The sequence below is a fragment of the Equus przewalskii genome, chromosome 17 (assembly GCF_037783145.1).
Source record: "Equus przewalskii isolate Varuska chromosome 17, EquPr2, whole genome shotgun sequence".
NCBI classification, from domain to species: Eukaryota; Metazoa; Chordata; class Mammalia; order Perissodactyla; family Equidae; genus Equus; species Equus przewalskii.
The window spans coordinates 41,748,574-41,768,242 of NC_091847.1; the positions used below are offsets into that span (position 1 = coordinate 41,748,574).

A 19,669-nucleotide genomic window follows, 5' to 3' on the forward strand; every position below is an offset into this window, starting at 1 on the left:
AGGTGATGTCACACCGATGTGTTTGGTTTGAGGACCACATTTTGAGTAGCAAGGATCTAAACCACAAGGGTAAGGAACAGGGGATCAAGATAGCTTTCCTGGAGGAGGTGATTCCCGAGCTGACCCTTGAAGGGTGAGTTGGAGTTAGCTAGGAAGAAAAGCAGAAAGGCAGGATTCTAGGAAGAGGGAGCAGTATGTGCCTGAACACCTCCACTGACACAGGTTTGACTGTTTTGTTAGGCTATTCCTTCCACGGCCACACAGCTCTAATTGTTAGAAATTCTTTCTGTCGGTCGAACAGATTTATCAGTGGCTCTCAGGTTGCAATAGCCTTCCGAACGCCACAGTACTCCACCAGGTCATATTAAACTTGTGGCAGCATTTAATCACTGCCTTAATTCTACTCCGAGTTAGTGTGGAATTAAATGTCAATCATGTAATATTATGAATAATATTGGTTTAGTTAATTTCTGTTTGATTTATTTTGAGTCGTCGTCATAGCTCTCTTTTATTTAAAAAATACTTAGTAAACAGAAGAAAATCAAAATTGCTATCACCTAGTTCATCTCTGTTAACATTAAAAAAAACTGTCAATATCTAAAATTCAAAAAGTATAGAAAGATAGAAAAGCAAATGTATTCTTCTACTCTTGTTCACAGTACCTGTCTTCAAAGGTAATCACTGTTAATAGTTTCCTGTGTATCTTTTCATAAAAATTTTAATGCCTAGATCTGCATGTAAATGTACACCCTTTAAAAAATTTATACAATGGGGTTTTACATAGTGTTCATGCCTTACTTTTTTCACCTAATAATATGTTTGGACTATTTCCCAATTATCTGATATCTTTTTAATGACTGATATCTTTTTAATGACTGCATTGCATTTAATTATATGGATGAACTTTTGTTTATTTAGCCAGTTTTGATAGAGATTTAGGTTGTTTTTTTTTTTTTTTTTGCTATAAACCATTGCTACAGTGATCATTTACACATAGGTTTTGGCATTATTTTGTAGGTATTTATGTAGAGTGAATTTCTTTTTTTTTTAAAGATTTTATTTTTTCCTTTTTCTCCCCAAAGCCCCCCGGTACATAGTTGTATATATTCTTCATTGTGGGTCCTTCTAGTTGTGGCATGTGGGATGCTGCCTTAGCATGGTTTGATGAGCAGTGCCATGTCTGCGCCCAGGATTTGAACCAATGACACACTGGGCCGCCTGCAGCGGAGCACATGAACTTAACCACTCAGCCACAGGGCCACCCCCTGTAGGGTGAATTTCTAACAGTGAAACTTATGTACCGAGAGCAGACTTTTTTCCTTTGATAGATGTTGCAAAATTGCCTTCATAAAATGTTTGGGTAATTTACACTTCCATCAACAGTGTATGAGAGTGATTGTTTCCCCCAAACCCTTGCCACACTAAATCATCAAACTTTTAAAATTTTTTGCCAATTTTATGAATGAAAAATAAGTTGCATTGTTTGAATTGACATTTCCTTATTTATTAGTAAGACAACATCTTTTCATATGTTTTAATTTTATTCTTGTGAGAAAACTGCTCATTTTCTTTACCTGTTTCATGGCAAATTGTTCATTATTTTCTCTATTTGCCTTTTTTTTTTTTTGGAAGATTGGCCCTGAGCTAACATCTGTGCCAATCTTCCTCTATTTAGTATGTGGGATGCCACCACAGCATGGCTTGATGAGCTGAGTGTAGGTCCACACCTAGGATCTGAACCTGCAAACTCCAGGCCACCGAAGCAGAGCATGCAAACAACCACTACGCCACCAGACCAGCCCCATGCAATATTTCAAATATAGCACTAAATTTGAAATAGTTTTCATATAACCTGGTAAATTTTAAGATTAAGAATCTTCTACCTTATTTGTTTCTTCCAACTGCATCAAAAACTAAGTACTTTGGAGTTTCTTAAATACATAATACATGTACTCATCTTCTTTATTTGATGACAGAAAAACAATATATGATCATATTCTCCACAAATTAGTGATATAACTTTTGCTCTTTCATGATTAAAGAGTTGTTGATGAGAATTTAAAGTGAAAACTACCCTGTTTAAAGCTAGCAGCATCAATCTTCAACTGGTTATGAGAAATGGGTGTTTTTGGATGACTTGAAGGAAGGAGATGTAGTAGTTATGATGACTAGACTACTCTGGCTACTTAGAGTTTCTTTAATCTATTGCTGAGAAATACTTTTTGGAAGCATGTCCTTTTTCTTTTTTGCTGAGGAACAGTTATGTTCCTGTATCTGTTGCCAATTTTCCTCCTTTTTCCTTTGCTTGAGGAAGATTAGCCCTGAGCTAACGTCTGTGCCAATCTTCCTCCACTTTATATGTGGGTTACAACAACAGCATGGCTGATGACTGGTGTAGGTCCACGTCCGGGATCCTAACCTGTGAACCTGGGCTGCTGAAGCGCCGAACTGAACTACTATGCCATGGGCTGGCCCCTCAAAGCATTTCTTTTGTATTTCTTTACTCTCATCCTACATAATAGAGCTGAGAAGTAAGATTGGAATATGTGTTTTGGTACGAGTAACTCCCTTATTCTTAAAATTTTTGGTGATTTTTCACCTTCCAGATCAAATAGTGATCTCTTCCTTTTAATGGGTAACTTCCTTGTAACTTGCCCATTTCCATAAAGCCAGGAGGTGCCAGAGCAATACTAGAGTCACAGTGAAGCAGGTAGGATTTTATCATGCTCTAACGGATTAACTTGAACAACATTTTTATCCAAAACCATCAAAATGTACTACTGTTTATTTATAAAGAATGAAAGAGATGATCCAGTTATTTATTAGCATTCTTCAATATTATTTGATAAAGCCCGTGTTCTTAGCCATGCTTCTGGAACCTTATGCATGGTGCAGCTGCTTGAGGTTCCTGGAGACATCTGATGAGCAATCAAAATAGTAACAGACATTGAAGAGGAGGGTAGATGAATTTTGGCTGAGATACAATACGTCAGGGAAGAACAGAACATATTTAATGAAGACTTGTAAATGTAGGGGCTTTTAAAGTGGCAGGAGTAATTTTGTTCTGGTTGCCCTCGTTCACCTAAAAAGGCTAATTTTAGTTAATTCATGACTCCATTTGATTTTTCAAATGAAATTTAATTCTAATAAGTTATTAGCATGACCATTCGAAGTACTTCCTTTTTTTGATTGCTATTCCAGGGGGGATTAAGAATTTTCTACCCTAATAGTAGAAATAAAAAGGATATTTTATCAGCACACTGCACCTGTCACATATCACATCTTGAATAATTCATGCCCACTGTTGCTGCCAAGTAAAACTTGAGCAAAGTTTTAGATTTTGAAGCTAAATTTTTGAATCATAATTATTTAATAAATGTTTGTGAAAACCAGCTGTTCACTTTTAAAAACCCTAAAAGAAGCCATATGACAAGGGCTAATGAAATCAACACAATTACAATGTCCTGCTTATAAATAGCTTAGAACGTTATTAATAGAAAAGTGTGCAAAGATACCACAGCTGTGCAATTGTGGAGACAATGTGCTTGACTCGCTGTGGTTGCCCTTTAAAAGTGCTTCCCACAAAGGAGCTCAGAAGAGGCCAAGCAGCGGGTAGCAGTTAGGCCTCTGATACTTACATGGTAGTGTGGAAAAGGATTATTCCATCAGAACAATTTCATTGATGCTGTGAAGGCATTTGATATTCAAAATTAGTAAAAGTTCAAGTCACCGGTATTTTTCAGCGCAATGTGAGATGTGAAGATAATATGGATTGAGAACAGCTAACGTCAGTAAACTCTAGGTTTGGATATATTTCATTTCCCCTTAAAATAGGCACTTTATGATTACATATGTTATTCTCTAGCCCTCATGTTCCCCCTCCACCCTCCATATCCCCAACTCTACCCAAAAGAGAATGTTTTCATTTGAGAATTGATGACTTCTCCCAAGGCTATAATTTTGGATAATATAGTAACTCCATTGCTTCCTATTTGGATAGAATTAGACAATAAAATTCTTAGAAAAGCTAAACTGAATTAGTGGGAATAGGATAAACAGAAAGAGTTAAATTCTATGGGAAATATCTATTTCTAATTTGCAGAAGAATTTTATTTTGTAGATTTTTAATGTGAGTGTTGTAGAGGAGATTATCATCAACTTAATCCTGAAAGAATTCATGAAACACCTATATTATGTTGTTGTTTTTTAGTAGAAAGAGATTCCAATGTGTTAATCATGGATGAAAACGGATCTAGACAGATGGAAGGAAATGAAAATAATCTGTTCACAGTTTAAATCCACCCCTTCCCCATAGAAAATGACATGCAAGTTGACCTACAATTTTGATTTTTTTCTTTGTCCATCACTTCTCATTCATGCCTGTGAGACTCTTGTTTGCTTTGGTTTGCTGTTCAAACAAATGTCAGCTGATTTTATTGGGAAACTGGAATAAATTGCAGCACTTTAGGACATTAACTGTAATTAGGCATTTTGCAACTAACAGTATATTCAGTGACTACAAATCTTGAAGCGGGATTTGGTGTGGTCCCAGACCTGTTAATTTCTATCTCTGAAGTATGACGTGGAATGAAAAAACAGAAAACGGAGATATACTTATGTATTTATATATATTATTTTTAATGTAGTATTTAAAAAATATTCATTTAAATATCTCAAAGCTTTTGGCATCATTCTGGAGCTGGCACAAAGCTCTGAATCTTGAAATGTTTAGTACCTTAATATTTGTAATTATAGGTTCCCTTTTATGGAAAGTATCTTCTGCTTTCTCCTCTAATGCTCATAAAACCTGTGGTTGTATCAAACCATCCATGCATATAGATTATATTTGGTCATCTTAACTACCAAACTACTTGGAACACCTAGATACTTCATTCTTTTTTTCTAGAAGACTAAGCTCCCAATTTGAAGTAACTTGTTCCAAAAGAAGGTATATACCTTTTGGATTTGTTTTTAAAATGTCTTTTCAGATTGACGTACAGATCAATGGAACAGAATAGGGAACTGAGAAAGACCAACACAAGTACAGCTACTGAGTTTTGACAAAGGGCAAAAGCTACTACATGAAGGAAGAACTGTGTTTTCAACAAATAGTACTGGAACAATGAGACATCTATGATAAAAAAATTAACCTTAATCTAAACCTCACAGTATACACAAAAGTTAATTGAAAATAAATCATAAATCTAAATGTAAAAGATACAGCTATGAAAATTTTAGAGGAAATATAGTAGAAAATCTTCAGGACTTATGGCTACGTAATGAGTTTTTAGACATGATACAAAAGCACAATCCTTGAAATAAAATGTTCATAAGTTGGACTTTGCCTGAATTAAAAATTTTTGTGCTGTGAAAGATCCTGTTAAGAGGATGAAAAGAGAACCTACAGACAGGGAGAAAATATTTTCAAACCATATATTTGACAAAAATATTATGTCTGGAATATATAAAGAACTCTCAAAGTTCAACAGTATGAAAACAAACAGATCAGTTAGAAAAATGGGCAAATACTCAAACAGAATTTTCACTAAAGAGGAGCTACATATGGCAAATAAACACATAAAAAGATATTCAACATCATTAGTCATTAAGGAAATTCAAATTAAAAGCTCTATGAGATATCACTGCACACCTAGAAGAATAGCTAAAATGAAAAGGTAGTCATAATAGCAAATGCTGGTGAGGATGTGGAGACAATGGATCCCTCATCCATCGCTGGAAGGAATGTAAAATGATAGAGCTACTCTAGAAAACAGTTGACAGTTTCTTGCAAAACTAAATATACATTTACTATATGACCCAGCAATCACAGTCTTGAGCATTTATCCCAGAGAAATGAAAACTTATGTTCACACAAAAACCTCTACATGAATGTTTATAGCAGCTTTGTTTGTAGTAGCAAAAACTGCAAACAACCCAAATATCTTTCAGTGGGTGGATGATTAAACAAAGTCTGGTACATCCATACAATGGAATACAACTCAGCAATAAAAAGTAACAAACTACTGATATATACATCAACTTGAATGGATCTCAAGGGCATTATGCTTAGTGAAAAATCTCAAAAGGTTGCAAACTATATGATTCCATTTATAGAACATCCTCAAAATGAAAAAAACTACAGTGATGAAGAACAGGTTAGTGATTGCCAGGGGACAGAAACAGTGTGAGGACTGAGCATGTAAAGGTGTAGCATGAGGGAGTTCCTTTGTGGTGATGGAACAGTTTTGCGTCTTGATTGTGGTGTGGTTACTGAATCTGTACATGGGATAAAAATGTGTAGAACTACACACACACACACACACACACCCCACATCTTCTCAGGTTCTTAAAATTTGAATTTTTACTTTCAAATCAGCCGAGATAAAATGACGTAGATGCTTTGTTACTTATTTAATCATCTTCACTGTTAGCTGGAAGAAAAATTTAATTATAAATTTCCTTATAAGAAAGGGTTTAGTCATCTTATGTAGATCCAGAAACCCATGAGTATTTTAAAATAAATTTATTATTAGTGTTATTGCAGCTTACCAACAATATTATTGTATGGGTTAGTTATAGATTTATACTTAATTAAGAAAATATAATTTTTTGTAACACATAAACACTCTTCTCAGGATTTCTTACCTGAGGAAAATTTTTAAATACTCCATTTTGAAGCAATTTCACATATAGGGATGACAGAAAGTACTATAGCTCCAGAAATATTAAGTGAGGACATTTTCCAATTAAGAGAAATCTACCGTCGATCAAACATTATTATAACCCTTTGTAACCCTGAGTCTTCTTTACTACCCAATAGACTGGAAACTAGATTTAAAATCTAACCGAGGTTCTTCAGTCAACGTAATACCAGCATGAGTGTGGCTGTATGACTCCCTTCTTTTGACCTTTTTGTCTGAAAACCACATCATATGTGAGTAGTATATAAGGTGATAGAAGATTCAATAAAAGTTATATCCATTATCTTGGTGCCATGTCTGTGGATAATGTAAAAACAGAAGAAGAGAACAGAGAACATTTTTCAACTTGAGATTTGTTCCAGACAAGGATGAAAATCAAATGTTAAATCAGTTGTTGCTACTATAGGCATTAGCATAAGACATTCAAACTGAAAAAGTCCATAAATTCAACTGAAGTAATTGTATTATGGTGGAAAATGGGCACAGACTCTGGAGAAAAACAAGAACAACTTGGAATTGAATCTGGTTTGACAAAGTCACTGCTTGGTGATCTTGGACAAGGTTTTAATGTGTTGAATTTGTCTCATCAGTTCACAGATGAGAAGATTGTGGCCTGGAGAAATTAAAAGACTTTGCCCTGGTCACATGATGATTTAGCTATAGAGTAGGGACAAAACCTAGATTTCTTTCTATTTCCAGCTAGTCCAAGACACTTCCCACAATACTATCCTATCTCAAAATGTCCAGCAAGAAATTCATCCTTTGAGATATTCACGTTCATAATGTGACCATGACCTCACTCTCCTACCCGGCAAGAAATACTAATTTATTATATTTGTTAAAATCATATTCACTGTAATCATTAATTCTAATTAGGATTTTGATGCTGGTGTGAATAGCTAAAGTTGTGATCTGTATCAGTTGGGATAGGCTAAATTATGTTAGAAAAAATATCTTACGATCTCAATAACCTAAAATCACAAATGCTTATTTGTGGCTCGTGATACATGTCCATCATGGAGGCTTTGCATATCTGTTCATTGTAGTTACTGAAAGACGCCCGCTGGTAGAGCAGCCTCCATCTTGAACATTGCTGATGGCCACATCAGGGAAAAGAGAGCTCTGGAGAGTCTTATCCTGGCAATTAAATACGTCAGCCTGGAAATGATACACATAATTTCTCCTCACAATTCATTGTTCAGAACTAGTCAACAGTCACATGACCTTACCCACTTAAAAGAGCTAGGCAGTGATATCTTACTTTTTACTAGGAAAAGAGGGAGAACTAGTTAGAGTTGATGAATGATACTAATGACCATCACTGATTTATGAAGTATTATGGCCCTGTTAAGGGCTGGACAACTTTAAGAATCACTAATATGAAAAACTCCCAACTGTGTAGACAAAATAGTCTATAAAATTGCCAGCACTGAAGCAATACTGTCAGTGATTTGGGGCTTAAATGTAAGTTTTTTCAACCTTCAAGTGTTCTGTAAGTTTATGATAGGCGTAGTGAACTATCTGAGAACTCTCGGCAGGCACAGCTCTTCTTCCCTACTGGTTTCCTTTTCACTTCCTGACAGCTTTTTGCTCCCTAAACACTGAGGACAGATCCACAGCTTTCTTTAATCTTCTTGGAACTCTAAACATTAATCATTCTGACTAGTCCTTTTGTTTAGTTATTTTTGGCTGATCCGCTGATTCCTTAAGTAGTTACTGCAACGTATTTTTCCTCTGGTGGAGTTGGATCATTTGACTATGTAAAACACTAATATAATATCACATAGAGAATTTGAGTAATACTGCATGGAGAGGGGAACTTAGGGCAAAAATGACTAAGGAGAGGAGGAATGAGGAAAATGGTAGCGAATGAAAGGAGGGAAGGTGGTTTACCCTAGGATTCATTAGAAATGGTGGAATTAAACTGGTCATCTATTAAGACTAGAGAGCAAGTCCCTCAAAGAATAAGAGCTTTAGTGTTTGTGCCAGAGCAACAAAATCACTGGTTTCCCTTTATTCCTTTATCGTACTTGGAAACACTGTGAGTTATTGCTATTCATTTCACTCTAAGAATGTAGTGGTCTCCCATTTGGCGCTGTCATCTCAGGGTTCTCCTATTCTCCATCCCTGGCAGGAAGGCCCAGGGAATAGGGGCTGAACCAAGTTCTCATAGATTTAGTCCATAGGAAGTGATTAAAATCACTAGATTTCATTCAAACAGGCCTAATAAGTATTTTTTCTATAAAACAGGCCCCAAATTATACTAGCCTCCCTAAAAATCAAATGGAAAAATTATCAAGAGACTCAAATGTTAAATTTTAAGAACTCCTACTAAAGAAAAATGAGTATTCATTCATTTTCTTTTGCATCTTTTTCAATTACCATTATCTTTCCATGAAGTAGACTCTCTTTATTAGTTCTACAGCAGATTCACTGTGACCACTGATTAAACAATTATTTTTTATTTTTTTGAGGAAGATTAAGCTCTGAACTAACTGCTGCCAATCCTCCTCTTTTCACTGAGGAAGACTGGCCCTGAGCTAACATCCGTGCCCATCTTCCTCTACTTTATATGAGGGACACCTACCACAGCATGGCGCGCCAAGCTGTGCCATGTCCGCACCCAGGTTCCGAACCGGCGAACCCCGGGCTGCCGAAGCAGAACGTGTGCACTTAACACTGCACCACCAGGCCGGCCTAAACATTTATTTTAAAGTATTGTTTCAGAGCTAGGCAAACTAATATAAATAATACATGAATTTTTCTTTGTTTTCAATATATCTTTCAATGACACCAAAAAATGCTTGTTAAGTGGAATTAAAATGAAAGAAACCAAATGACTTGGGCTAGCTTTTATTTACTCCCCAAACCAAGAAGCAATGTATCTTTCTATTTATACTTTTTATTATTGGGATAAAGGATCCTTCATCTACAATATAATATTTAACGTGCCAATAATATTTATTTTTGTAGGTGGTTGAAGTTTGAAGAAGATGTGGAAGACGGAGGAGAAAGGTGGAGCAAGCCTTATGTGGCTACTCTTTCACTGCACAGCTTGTTTGAGTTGAGAAGCTGTATTCTGAATGGAACTGTGTTACTGGACATGCACGCCAACACTTTAGAAGAAATTGCAGGTATATCTTTTTTTCCCCTTAGTCTATTTCACTCGAATGGGTACAGCTGATTTTTGTTATTCCCTTTTCCTTATAATTCTATACATTTGCAACTTTTGAAAAACTCTCATGGTCAGCTTATGAAGCCAAAGAATAATTTTCTCCTACTCCCTAATTTAAGGTAAAAGAAGTTGAATCTCAGAGAAATGTGGTCTAAATTGTCAGTGGCCAGTCTAGAACAAGAATCTAGAGATCCTGATTCCTATTTAGCATGTCTTATTTTTCACTGTCATATTTAATTAGATTGTCACCATTAGAAAACTGAAGGAAAGAACTCATAAAGCTAGAGACTGATTATTTCAATATGCAAATACATGAAGTAACCAAATGAAAAAATTTCAATAAATAGGAGAAATGTTAGTTTAGAATGACTATTTTTTTTTGAACTGAATTAAAACTCTTGAATTACAGAGGACACCAAGTGATGCAGTTGAGATTAATTTGTAATTTAATACTATGACTAGTCCTGGGATGAATGATTTGTATTAGAAGTCTGTTGTGGCTATATAACACAAGCAGCTATATTTAGGAAGCATCTTACTGTTACTCTAGAAACAGAGGCAAAGAATTCCTTTATCTTTTGATCTGGAAGACAAACACATTTTAGTAAAAACAAAATAATACAAAAAACACAGAAATGAATTTTGAGAGAGTATAAATGAAATGGTTAATGGAGGTTTTAAAAATAAAAACAAAGCAAGGACTCAGGCAGTTTTTAGAAATTTCTAGGTTGAAAAAAAAATAATAAAAGCAGTTCCATGTAGAATTTATTTGTGAAGTAGAAAGACTTAAGGGAGACTTCAATGTCTTAATTATATTATAGAGATGGAAAAAAACCAAACAAACCCAAACTGTGTGTGTGTTTTTTGATCACATAAGTGAGAGACAATTGTATTAGGAAAATAACACACCTAATTTAATCTTCAGAATAGCCTCATGAAGTGTCATTCCCATTTTTCAATGAGAAAATAGAAACTGAAACTTTCATGGCCTTTAAACCCTGTGTTCCTTCTGTTAACTACAACTACTCTGTGAAGACAGAGACGGCTTGAAGTGGCTGTTGCTCAAATTTTAATGGCAGTTTTATTACTTTAAATATCATGTATTTGACAATTATATTTGGTCATTGGTACTGCTAGAAATGCATACACTGCAATACGTGTGAAAATAAAAGTAAGTATGGAAAGATATCTTAGCTCACAGCATTAAGCAAAGACGAAAAAACGAGAAAGATAAGCCTTCTCCTTCTAAGTTTCATACAACACCTGTGAAGAGGTTATTCTTTAAAACGCATAGCTAGAGCCTAAAAGACCATATAAAGTTAAATACAGTATACTTTTCAGAAGAACACAGGGTATAGTAACAAGTCAGTCTAAATCAAGACTTAAAGAAAAGGGTAAACTTAGAAATTATCAAACTTCCTGAGAATGCTGGAATAGTAGCTATCCAACTCAATTTCTCAGCTTTACGTTATGGGATCTTGCTGATACCCAATAAACATTTTTATATTTTAATTAGGAATCCAATGGCTGGGCTTTTCATAGTACTTGCAGTTTAGGAAGCTCTTTTTAGTAATTCTACACTATCTTTTTGATACTCGAAACAAACTTGGGTCTTAGTATTATTATTGTTATCCTTACTTCATAAATAAAGAAACTGAGATTCAGAAGTTTAAAGGTCTTGCCCAAAATAAGCAGTTTATTTCTGCTACTTATGTCAGTGCTGGCATTACCTTTGAAAATGGATTAATCCAAATTAGTTTGGGTTTGGCTATATATAATGAAGTTGTCAAAGTCCTCAACCTGGCAAAATCAGCCTCATGAAATACCCTTCATAGTTTCACCAGGCTTTAAATTTTTCAAAGCATGTAATTTCTAATGCTTTCTTTAGGAATTTATTCCTACCTGGAAATCGCCTATTAATTTGACTAAAACTCTGTTGTTCATTTTATCGCCTTAGCTCTGTATTATTGTTTAAATTTATGCCTCCTTTTCCTAACCCTGTTCCCTTCCCCAAGCTCAATTCTGTAGAATACGTGAAGATTGTTAGCTGTGTTAAATCTAGCTTTTTAAAGCAAATTACATTTTCTAAGTCTATCCTTATGAATGAAATTAGTTTGATGAAAGTCTTGGTACCCTAGATAGCTTTTTAGTATTCTTTGTGCTCTTCTAATTAGTCTGTATCTTTCTGTCTCCAAAGTAGCCCAATTTGAATGTCTCATTTTCGGTGTAGAGTGCTCTGGAAAATGACATTCAGAAGATGTCAGTAGTTTAGAGCTAATACCACATAGGAAAATATGATTACGAATACTTGTGTTAATCATTATTACCTCAGATTCCTTTTCAATTATTAATGAAAAGAGATTCTCCCTCCTAGAGTAATTTTAATTTGACATTTAATCCAAAGGTATTTATTTCTGCCTTTAATAAAATCTCATTAAAACATTTTCTCCCTATAGCTTGTAATTATTTTCTTGTTGTTTACTTACTACTGTTTTCACTTTGTGACAATTGAACTGTATTACTAACTGTGTAATAAATAAGTATGCTTTACGTTTGTAAGATTTCTAACTTTGTGAAGTATTTTCACATGCAATGTTATATTTTATTATCACAGCAACCTTATGAAGTAGGAAGGAGGCTATTTCCCCCATTTTATAAACAGATAAACAGAAAGTAGTGTCTCACAGGTGACACTTGCAGAGAGGGGAATAATTTCTTTTGATTAACCTATAATCATAATCATAAGTTTTGTTATATTCTATTTCATGATAATTTGTGACCATAGTGATTAGCAATAAGTCCTGGAACTTTTTCTTCACCTTTTTTTATTGTATTTTTCTATGTGTTAGGCAGTTACTAACACATTAGTCACTAGTTTTAATTTTCCGAAAGCTAGATATAACAGTTCATCTTAAAGGCTCTAAACCCTAGTACTTTGTGAATGCGCAGACTCTGCAGCATTAATGTTTTCTAGACATTTCCTAGTAGAGGAATATGACGCAGATGTTGTTTTAGAATGATTGAGGATTTTTATATCAATGTTCTGATATATTTTTAATAGACTCTCAGATAATTCTTTAAAGAGATTTTTGTAGACTCAGCAGGAGAAAATCCCATTTGTATCTGGCAGGTCTGTCAAGAATTTCTGGTATAATTAAAATAGGATTTTCTTTTGGATAAAGTTAATTTAAAAATGTCTGTTTCCCAATGTTTCAGGGAACTCAGAATGAATTTGAACTTCTTCTTCAAAATATTACTTAACCTTTTCAAATCCAAAATTCTCCAGATATATTTTCTTACCACAATTATTCTGATATGGAGATTAATTGTATTAAAAGTGCTTCTTAATTTATATTCATATAAATTACAGGCAATTTTACGGTCTATGTTAATCTCTTTGAAATTCAGCACTGTAAAGATTAACAATGGAAATATTCTCTCTGCAGTGTGGATTCTTTAACCTAATTCTCTCAATGACAGTAAGAAATTAAAACCAAACCAAAGTTAATACCATGGACAGATTGTCAATCATAGCTCTCAGCTCATTAAAACAACTTTCATTTATTTAAAATCTTTCATTGAAGGAAAAACTCATAGTTTGTTTCGCTGAATGTAATCTGCAGACTTGGGAGTAAGGGAATAGCCGTATATTTTTTAAGATGCCTATATTATTCCATTCTTGGTCTGGAAAGTAAGTATTCTATGGTAGTGTGCATTTTTAGTACACACACTCCTGTTAGTGCTGTCAACCACACTGTAGAATTTAGACCCCTCCTATTCCTCACTCCTCCCCGGCATCTTTTAAAGTTAAGGCAATGGGTTTTTAAGATAAAGCATTTATACGATAATCTTTAAAGAGGCAGAGATTTATGTAGAATCTGCAAAATCTCGTGGTCTCTAGAAGCTTTCATTCAGTAGTCAAGATGGATTGATCATGATAAAATAATTGAATATTAGGATGAAAAATAATTTTTCATTTTCTGAGGCCTTTTTACACAAATGCTACTAGTTTTTCTAGAACCTGCGCAGTGCTAGGAGAGGGTGACCTATTTATCTTTTTCTTCCTGCTTCTCTTATCGTTCAGATCCTGGCATTGTGCTTTGGCAGGCTAGCCTGTATTATTTAGGTATCACAGCCTGCTGAGATTGTAGGACTTGACTGTAGGCCCAAAGCCATTGTGGTCCATTATCCTTTCCTACTTTTCAAGGTTCATACTAGTCTATATTATAGTGGTGAAGAGAACAATGTAAGTGATTAGTGAATCAGACTCCCTTTGGTACCTAAGTCTCACCTCAGTATAAGTTATATTCTTAGGCAAGATGATTAACTTTTCTAGTTCATTAAGGTATTATTTGATGCAGCTATACCTCAGAGGAGTTTACTGTGTATTTCTGTGTGACTAATGAGCGGATGAGTGGGGTTTTTTTCTATTTATTTTCTCTTATATAACTGTTTCAAATAAAGACCTTATTTCTGAAAAACTGTGAAGCTGGTGACTTATGGGTTTTGGTAGTGCTCAAGCCTGAAAAGAGTGCTTTGATAGGAATTAAAAACTATGTGCATGGTTTATTGTATGATTCATTTTGATTCTGATTAGAATACTGCACTGAAGGTACATATCATGGCTTACAAATGAAATTGTCTTTCATTTGGTATCCTTTTGGTGTTTTAATAACCTACTTTATAACTCCTACTGTAAAGCATGTAATGCATATTTAAATGTACATTTTTCCACCTTAGCAAGGCTTCAGTGTAAAGTCATGTATGTTGACAATTTATCATTTCCTTTGTTTCAGATTAATCCAGGGGTTTTATAACTACTGTTCTCCAAAGAACTGAGATATAGATTGAAATATTCTACACTATTGTACATTTTTGGAATTGGAAGAGACTTTGGAGATAATTATAGTGGACATTGTGGCTGACTCCCAAACATGCGTTCTATCTCTTTCTATTGTAAACAACAAAGTGATAGAGCAAAGATTGACAAATTATACTCTGTGTGCAAATATAGCACACTCCCTGATTTTGTCAGATTTATGAATTAAGAATGGTAATTACATTGTACATGACTGAAAATAGTAAAAAGAAGATTAATATTTTGTGACATGAAAAATATGTGAAATTCAAATTTCGATGTTCATAAAAAAGTTTTATTAAAACACAACCACATCATTTGTGTACATGTTGTCCCTGGCTACTTTCATCCTATAAAGGCAGAGTTGAGTAGTTGTGGTTTACCCCGTTGAGTATGATGTAGGCCCACAAAGCCTAAAATATATATCATCTGGCCCATTACAAAAAAAGTTTGTCTGCCTCTGGTTTAGAGAAGTGCCTCCAAACCAGAAGTGACCTTACGTGAAGGGCAGTTCTTGATTAATCTAAGCCAATCACATAGGTCTCATGTCCCTTGTGAGTGATTGGCTCAGCATAGATGGGGCTATGTCAGTTGAACTTAAGAGAATTTTCCTGGAAAGGGGAAAAATAACTTTTAAGAGAAAATCACAAAAAGGCAAAGAATCTATGGATATGAACAGAGATATGTATTTCCTTGTTGCTGCTGGGAGCCACCTTATGACCATAAGAAAAATCAACCTGATGGGGAAGCTGACAGAATCACAGAGAAATAGAATTAAATCCAACCTTACCTTGATCTTTCTGTTATGTGAGCCAATGAAATTCATCATTTCAGATAGTTTAATTTGGGTTTTCTGTTATTAATAAACCCAACTTTGCTTCCACTTGATATACTATTATAAAATATAGATAAATGTATTAAAACCACCATAAAATTCAAACCAGGAACCCATAATGTACTTAATGAAAATCGCAAAGAAAATCTCGTACTGGGATATATTTACTGAAGGCCTTAATATTCTAATCAGTGCGTTAGGTGCCTATGTCCTTAGTCCTGTCAACAATATATGAGATAGATATTATCTCCATCTCACAAATAAGAACCCTGAGCTTATTCGGCTTTACAAGGCCACACAGCTAGAATGTGGTACAGCGACCCAAGTCTGTTTCCCTAGTGCATTTCCCTTTCACACTGAAGGAAAACATTGTTTGTAAGGGAGAATTCTGCTAATTTTCAAATCTTCAGTGTACTCAGCAGGGTAGTGGAAGGCAATTCATTGTGATCTACTTGCTTTGCATAAGGAGTTAGTGCCTCAAAAAATCAAAAAGAGTTACTATTTGATGATCTGAAAGGAGATTAACTACACTGAGGTTCGTTGAGTGATCTTTGTATTACTAAGAAACTCAAAATGCCTTTATTCATCTACTTATTTTATAGGCGTTTCTGACACTATATATGGTAAATATCATTCTACTTAATTATAGCCTTCTGAAATCTCACCTTTTATTCTTTGTTTTATGGTTATAGAAGACCTTTTTAATATAAATACTTTTTTTTTAAAGATTGGCAGCTGAGCTAACAACTGTTGCCAATCTTTTTTTTTCCTGCTTTTTCTCCCCAAATCCCCCCAGTACATAGTTGCATATTTTAGTTTTGGGTCCTTCTAGTTGTGGCGTATGGGGCACTGCCTCAGCATGGCCTGATGAACAGTGCCATGTCTGCACCCAGGATCCGAACCAGTGAAACCCTGGGGCGCCGAAGCAGTGTGCGCGAACTTAAACACTCGGTCACAGGAGCCAGCCCCTGTAAAACATTTTTAAGGAAAGTTTGAGAGGACTGACTTTATATCATTGTGAAAGAGTTGTGTTTAGTCTCTAAATGCAACTGACTACATAGCTGCCTAAGCCCCCTTGCATCAGATTTTTACAGATAGACATTTGTTCACTTAAAGAGGAAACATGGAAATTATTCTTTACTAGAAAAAGGGAGAAAAACCATATTGAAATAAAATATGAAACCACTCTCCAATTTTAAACATACTAATTATATTGGTATTACCTCTGCTAGATTCCTTCCCATCAGTGTGAATAATGGAGAACATAAAGCGCTTGGTTCTCAGTATAACTATGTCCATTTGAAAAATAATAATCCATAAGATCATTGTATATTTAAAATTGAATCATTTATAAAGAAAATTTTCTCAAGTCTTTTTCGTGCAACAGTTCTACAAAGAAAGATAAACTTTCGTCTGTAAGATCACACTTAGAGGTTTTTAAAGGAATTCATTCCTATCTTAAGATGAGTAATATTACCTAGGGTATGAGTATTTGAACCTAGTGGTTCAGTGCTGGCACACCACAGGAAAGCTGTGCTAATCTTCCTGCCTTCCCTTTTCAGATATGGTCCTTGACCAACAAGTGAGCTCAGGTCAGCTCAATGAGGACATACGCCACAGGGTCCATGAGGCACTGATGAAACAGCATCACCACCAAAATCAAAAAAAACTCACCAATAGAATTCCCATTGTTCGTTCCTTTGCTGATATTGGCAAGAAACAATCAGAACCAAATTCCATGGATAAAAATGGTAAATGTTTCTTTATTGTACTCTTTCTGTTTATTATGTGTCTGAAATATCAAAGTGCTTCTAAATCCTTTAAAACATATTTTATTTGAAAATGGTCTATTGAAATTTAGATTGTTTTGGTAGAATTGTTTCTTTTCATTTACATACAGAGCCTTGTTATCAAGCATCAAACTGCAGAAATTTTAACAAAGAATTTAAATTTCTTGAAAAGCTCATGAAAGAATGCAAGGAAAACTTTTATATAATAATAAGTTATAGACTCAAATGCAGCAAACATAAACTGAGCATCAGTTGCACCCCAAACAAGGTCCTAGTCTTTGTCGCATAGCTTGAGAATGTAATGCCATGCTTTTGATTTATGAACTTTTGGTTAAAATAAATATTGATTACCGTTTCGTGTCTGTGGAAAAAAAGATACTGGTTTCATGTAGCTCATAATCAACAAATTTCATTAGAGATTACGATTGAAAAGGCAAGCTAGTGCATTGCTTGTGGCTCTACATATATTAAGCCTAATTTCCAGTTCATGGGCTCATTACTGTTTGCAGTGCCGCACCTTCAACATCCATGGAGCCACCACACTTACCGTCTTCACACACCAATATAGAGGACACCAACTGTTGTTCTCTAGCAATCATGACTTACTCCTTATGGTTTATGCTTCAGACTGTTTTATTCTTCCTATTTTGTTCTCTGGTTGCAGCCATTTGACCATTATTTACACTAAGGAAGTTGCTTAGGAATCTCTTGTTATCATCCATCCTTTCCATTAGTCTTGTGAAGTAAAATGAAGTTATCATGAGGGTGATATGAATTTTTTAAACTTCCATCAGCTATACAAGTTCCCAGTTTTAAAAGATAAGAAATAATGAAAAGTAATTTCAAATGCTTGACTAGAAAGACTCTTATTTCCACAAATGGGCTAAAGCATGTATATTGGGATGTCCTATGTGATTTCAACCCTATTTTCAAAAGCTTCAGATATGCCTTAAATACAAATGCATTTAAATAAATTTTCTCCAGACTTTCCTTTATATGGGATTTTTACCAGTTTTCATACTCCTGAATCAAATATACAAAAACAAATAGAAGAAATGCATTAATAAATCAATGAAGATGCTTAGATATGCTATTGTCTCAGAACATAGAACCAGTTCTTAATGGCAAAATGATTTTTGAAATACTCATTTCATTTTTAAAGACCTTTCAGTGACTGAATGTAAGTCATTGTTATATGGAAGAGTCTGTAGTTGTGCATATATTGAGTTCAATAAAAGTATTACGAGCACTTTATGGTACATAGCAACTTGTATTTGTAAATTCTACTGAACATTTTGAGAATTTGTAACTTGCTTTGAATCATATCATATATTTAAAATATATTCATATTCTAAATCACAGTTTGCTTTAAAATGTTATACATGAAAATGACAAAATGAAGCTTTTATTTTCTGAGACTTATAAATGTAATACTTTTATTATGCTTACAATACTAGTATTTATTTGGTATTGATTATATTAAGAAAATAGACTCGGATATTTACTAATTTTGACTATGGGCTTCTGTCTATATGATTCAAAGCCCTTATTAAAATATTCCCTTGAACTAACTTTCTATAAATACAAGCACATTTAAAAAAGGCAAACTTCTACCTTTATTTCATTACTTTTACAGGAAATCAGACAATAAAATATATGGCTGTAAGAAGGATATGTGTTTATTCAAAGATGCAAGGATCTTGGGTTGTGAACTAGCCATAATTTATATCTCAAATTTCGTTGAGGATAATGTTTATTATAGAATAATTTTATTACCTTTTGTTTTTGGAAGGAGGAGGGTACTGAATTTACTGGATGGATCATTTATTATAATATCTTGTAGACCTAGACACACTATTCATTACTGCTTTAAACTTCTGTTAAACATAAGAAGAAATGATAGAGTTATAGCCTTGAATCACAAGTCCACGTATACATACATATAGATACAAAGTTTTCTGAGAGCCTGCTTTCTGTCTTATTCAGGCAACTACTTAGTTTTTCAGAAAACTAAGATGTGAGTAGTTCTGAAGTGATTCTGTCACCATCTGTACAATCAGCCTTTATCTGAACACATACAAATCCTTTGGAGGCATACATTAGAGTAATAAAAACTTGGAAACATTTCTAATAAGATTCATATATCCAATTAAGTATTATTGTCGAGTATGCTGTCAGAAGCGGTTTTCTATGCCTAGGCTATAACACCTCCTTGTGACTCTGTTTTGCCTCCTCACACACTTTGCATAATTATGTGTGTCGAGAATTCTGAAAATATGTATAGACTTCACCAATTTAGAAATAAATCTC

At 34.4% G+C, this 19,669-nt stretch overlaps 1 protein-coding gene across 25 annotated transcripts in view; it reads left to right on the forward strand.

The window, feature by feature from the left end:
- SLC4A10 (solute carrier family 4 member 10) overlaps positions 1–19,669 on the forward strand; it is a 275,647-nt gene that overhangs the window by 143,528 nt on the left and 112,450 nt on the right. For all 25 annotated transcript variants that reach the window (XM_070581380.1, XM_070581389.1, XM_070581385.1 and 22 more), the window contains 2 exons: positions 9,675–9,835; positions 17,132–17,320. In XM_070581380.1, coding sequence (XP_070437481.1) covers positions 9,675–9,835; positions 17,132–17,320 — 350 coding nt within the window. The remainder of the gene's footprint in view (positions 1–9,674; positions 9,836–17,131; positions 17,321–19,669) is intronic.